The 5336-nt window shown below is 40.3% G+C and overlaps 1 protein-coding gene across 1 annotated transcript in view; it reads left to right on the top strand.

The window, feature by feature from the left end:
* The window catches only part of LOC123980677 (echinoderm microtubule-associated protein-like 6), a 98341-nt gene extending 94137 nt beyond the window's left edge, over positions 1-4204 (top strand). The window contains exons 40-43 of the mRNA XM_046065198.1: positions 1321-1424; positions 1667-1820; positions 2092-2192; positions 2958-4204. Coding sequence (XP_045921154.1) covers positions 1321-1424; positions 1667-1820; positions 2092-2192; positions 2958-2982 — 384 coding nt within the window. The 3' untranslated portion in view covers positions 2983-4204. The remainder of the gene's footprint in view (positions 1-1320; positions 1425-1666; positions 1821-2091; positions 2193-2957) is intronic.
* The last annotated feature ends 1132 nt before the right edge of the window (positions 4205-5336 follow it).

The following is a 5336-nucleotide window of genomic DNA, read 5'->3' as shown; positions in this document are numbered from 1 at the left end:
AGCTGTTATATACAGGTATATACACACACACGTACTGTACATACTGCCGACAGCTGTTATATACAGGTATATACACACACACGTACTGTACATACTGCCGACAGCTGTTATATACAGGTATATACACACACATGTACTGTACATACTGCCGACAGCTGTTATATACAGGTATATACATACACACGTACTGTACATACTGCTGACAGCTGTTATATACAGGTATATACATACACACGTACTGTACATACTGCCGACAGCTGTTATATACAGGTATATACACACACACGTACTGTACATACTGCCGACAGCTGTTATATACAGGTATATACACACACACGTACTGTACATACTGCCGACAGCTGTTATATACAGGTATATACACACACACGTACTGTACATACTGCCGACAGCTGTTATATACAGGTATATACACACACACGTACTGTACATACTGCTGACAGCTGTTATATACAGGTATATACACACACATGTACTGTACATACTGCTGACAGCTGTTATATACAGGTATATACACACATATGTACTGTACATACTGCTGACAGCTGTTATATACAGGTATATACATACACATGTACTGTACATAGTACTGACAGCTGTTATATACAGGTATATACAGGTACACCCTCTACACTAATGACTGTCTCAGCCCCAGCCCCATTACACAGTATTTTATATATTTAGATAACACAGTCATACTTTCACTTCTCAAGGACAATAACTCAGCCATGGCATATCAGCAATCCACCTCTCACTTCACTCAGTGGTGCACAGACAGTGACCTTCTCCCTAATGTCACCAAGACTCACTGAAACCTGCAATAAACCCAGTAAACTGCCACTCCCACTGCCACATCTCCATCAACAGTGAGCCAGCTGAGATGTTGGAGAGCTTCAAGTACCTTGCAATCACCCATGACAATAAACTCAGCTTTGATCTTCACACTACCGACATCAATAAATGCTGCTGTCCATCAGGAAACTCAGGGCGCTCTCAGTCACTACTACACTGCACTACTGTACATCTCTCTCATTACACACAACTATTCGCTCATTACAATAGTTCACGCACTGTACATACTGATAATACACCTTGCTATTATTCAAGGTTTTATTTAACTGATGTAACTAGGCTACTTAACTATTTAATTATTTCGCTGCTGCTATTACTGTTGTTATTATTATCACTACTTCTGATGCTGCTATTACTGTTTGGTCTAATTGGTCTCCCTACTCCAAACCCCTCAGTGCTCAATGACGCTGCCATCACACTCAACCCCATATATATTTTCTGTGTGCGCAGGTGTCCACAGGAGCTTATAAGCGACAGGTGTTTGAAGTTCCTTCAGGGAAGCTGATGAGCGACCAGACCATAATTGACAGAATCACATGGGCAACCTGGACCAGGTAACACACACACAGTATTCAAATTATCTTTAAAAACTTGAAAGTCAAATAACAAAATTCACAAATTTCACAAATGTTTTATCTGCCTTGTGATTTATTTGTTCATCTAATGTTGTCTAACTCTGTCTGCCTCCAGCTGTTTTATAGTCCTACAGCTGTAAAAGTAAAACTTTCGGAAGTAACTAAAATGTGCCGTGTTCAGCTGTTTTGAATCAACACTTCCTGTCTCTTCTCTCCCGCAGCATCCTGGGAGATGAAGTGTTGGGAATATGGCCGCGAAACGCAGACAAAGCTGAAGTCAACTGCGCGTGTGTGTCTCACGCCGGCCTGAACATTGTCACCGGCGACGACTTTGGATTGGTCAAACTGTTCGACTTCCCCTGCACAGAGAAGTTTGTGAGTCACCGACATTTTCATTTTTGTAAAGTAGCGTTGGATGATTTGAGTCTATAACGGCTGAAAAGAGCTGGTAGACCACTGAGTGCCCATGGGAGCTGTTCATGAGCAAAGTGGGTGAGAATTTGGAAAGATTAAACAATAACAATTTAAAATCTGGGACTTGTATAACCAGCAAGCATCACCGCACCCTTTGAAAGACAGTAACAAAGATAATTTATTGGTTGTTTAGAGATTTGAAGAGAAATGTGAGAATTTTTTCTGTCTGCAGGCCAAACACAAGCGCTACCTCGGCCACTCGCCTCACGTGACCAACATCCGCTTCTCCCACGAAGACAGATACGTGGTCAGCACAGGAGGAGACGACTGCAGGTGAACTGATCACTGATCAATAACAGACGATCACCTGAAACTCAAAGCAGCTGCAGTTTGAACATGAAACGTAACATTTAGATTCTTCTCTTTAAGAGGGTGTGTTCACTCCACTGCTGAGATAAAAACTGACTCCTCTCTCAAAAATAAAAACACAACGTGCGACCGTTTAACTTCAACAAACAAAACATTTAACCAAGAATGAAATCATCTGCGTTTCTGAAATATTACTGATGACTTTCAAGCAGAAATAAGACTCAACATTTTTTAGTCATTGTTTATCACCTTTCAAACTATCCTTACTCCACATGCATGATGCCTTTTTTAACTCAAACTCAGCTGAAAGTCTGACTTCTCAATTTCTCAATTTAGTAACGTACAAAGCTGAAAATAAAATAGAAATGACACAGGCACATATACAAAAAGTACACATCTGTAGTTAAGTTTTAAAAAAAAAAGTAATTTCTCTGTTTAAACACAAATACAGTAGAAAAATGTAAGAAATAAAACTACAATACAGTCTATTTAAAGATTAAAGTGATTTTTATTGTTATTTTTTAAAATTTTATTCAATGTCTATGTTTGCATGAAAATCATTGAAAATATTGAAACATACATTGACACGAATGTCTGTACATGATATATAAATAAAGTTACGTTCCTTTAAATAAGACTCCAGAGGGTAAGATGTCTTGGTGACAGAAACTGTAGCTGTTAAAGAGTTTCTAACGTTCAACTGTGTGAACGTCTGTTTGTCTCTTTCAGTGTGTTTGTGTGGAAATGCCTGTAAACGCTGAGACTTCTGCAGTCTGGTGACGCTTTTATTTAAAGCGCCTTAACTGCACCACAAGTGGATCCAGAGGGAGTCAAACCCACGACCCGAGCGTATTCGCACCTGTTTGTTCGACAGTGAGTTTCGACGGTAGAGATGGAGGAAGACTCTCTGTTGACTGCTGCAACACAAAGCCGACTTCAGTGATTAGGTGAGATGTTTAGATTTGGTTGGCTTCAGATTTTTTAGTGATGAGGCAGGAAACTACAGACTGCAGCCAAACACATGAGACGCTTCATGATGGATCACATGACCCTGAACAAACCACGAGGAGACGTAAAGAAGCAAAAGAATCATTCACTTTTTAAGGAAACATCAGATGTTTTTTCTTGGTCTGAACAACTGCTCATTTAGAAGCCAACCAGCTTTGAAACATAAGTCATGTGACCACACTACCACAGCAGTGAAGGAGAGGTTTAATTCTGCATAAAGCAGTAAATCACCACCCCATCTCCTGCTACCCAGAAGGCCTTGCACAGGGTCATTGTTGTACTCGGTGCAACGAGGATGGCAAACAAACTGCACCTCCAGGTCATTCAATAATCATGTGACCATCAGGAGTCACAGAGAGAGTGTCAAACATAAAGAGAAAAAGGTTCAACACAACAACATTTTGGATTTTCATAAAGAAAATCTATTTTCTCTCAAACAAACCTTTTGAAACATTGAGTGTTTCCTCCTGTCCAGGGGTCAGATGCATAAAACTTTGTACACACAAGACAGAAATATGTATTCGTCTGATGTACGAAGCCGTGCGCACGCATTGTTCTGTTTTATGAATCTCAGTTATTGTGGAAATGCTCATTTCCACTCCCAACGTGAGCCTTCGATATATGACAAACTTCAATAAAGGACAGCTTCAACTTTAAACAATACTGACATGACTGTATGTTCACTGAAAGGGTTACTGAGTGCTGGAATTATTCCTCCTGTTCAAACGTGAAATTAAAAGATCTCTTCCTAACGCACTTTCAAATCCACAAGTTTAACCAAAGATAAAATGAGGAGTCAGCAGACTGAGTGAGACTAATCATATTAAAAAAATTTCATGTAGCTGACGCTTTTATCCAAAGCGAATTACAACTGCTATACAAGTCAGAGGTCGCACGAGCCTGGAGCAACTAGGGGGTAAGTGTTCTGCTCAGGGACACATTGGTGGATGTGTCACAGTGGGAATCGAACCCAGATCTCTCACACCCAAGGCATGCGTCTTATCCACTGTACCATCACCATCCTTATTCTTTCATCATGTGGTTAGGGTCATGAAACATCAATGATAGCAAATAGAATTCAGTCAAATAATATATATATTTTTTTATTCATCAGATCAAATAATAAAGAGTTTGTTTTTATCTTTTTGTATTCACGTCTCTGGTTGCCTGAAAGAGCGTCTGATTGTCTGCCCATAGTCACACCTGCTGTCATGGCCGATGGAATAATTTATTTTCACTATAATTCCTCCCATGAGTGAGTCACATGATGACAGAAACTATTTTGGTCATGGGTTTCATACACTTTCTGTAATAAAACATCTAAAAGCTATCAGATCGGGGACCTTGTGAAAAAATCTTATCAAATTAGGGTCCTTGGTCTAGTTTGTGCCAGTTTACGGGTGCTTGATGTGAAAACGTTTGAGAAACACTGCTGCAGTGATCTTGGCCGATCCAGACGTCATCTGCAGACGCCATCCTGCAGAGTTTGACGCTAAAGTCTTTAACTTTGGAAGATGCTCACTTGACTCGTCTCAGACTGCTGACGCTTCACGTTAGCTCCAGCTGAACTACAGAAGACATATTTGCACAGAAAGAGGACTGCACATTCTGTCCTCCGTCTTTCACATTGAAATGGATTCGCTTACAGCAGCCAGTAACCACATATGATCATGTCAGTTCTGTTTTAAATCAGACTGGAAAGAATGTGAAGCTGTTCTTTGAGCACCGGTTTACTGTCGATGGAAAGAACAGCGAACAAGAATCGAACGCTAAAGCAGCTCTTCTTATTAGCATGATGCTCAGCGTGGCTATGTTTAGCACCTGAGCTATCATCAGTGAGCGATGGATCCGACATGAGCACACAGCTGAAACAGTTTGAGCTGTTACACATGAGCTGTTTCTTTATTGCTTGTTTTGTTTTTTCTGTGCTCTTCTCACTGGTTTGAAGTGGGCGGGACTCCAGAAGGTCAAATAATCCTGAGCACCAATCAGAGTTTAGCAACATTTAAGTTGTTTGGTTACTAAACTATAATCACACAGTCCACGGTGAAGCAGAGGAGCTGAGTTTTTAGTGTTTAAACTCTTAATAATAGCTAACTG

Source organism: Micropterus dolomieu, linkage group LG12, assembly GCF_021292245.1.
Source record: "Micropterus dolomieu isolate WLL.071019.BEF.003 ecotype Adirondacks linkage group LG12, ASM2129224v1, whole genome shotgun sequence".
Lineage (NCBI taxonomy): Eukaryota > Metazoa > Chordata > Actinopteri > Centrarchiformes > Centrarchidae > Micropterus > Micropterus dolomieu.
Note: the sequence above shows the minus strand (reverse complement) of the source record. Positions and strands in the feature narration are given on the sequence as shown.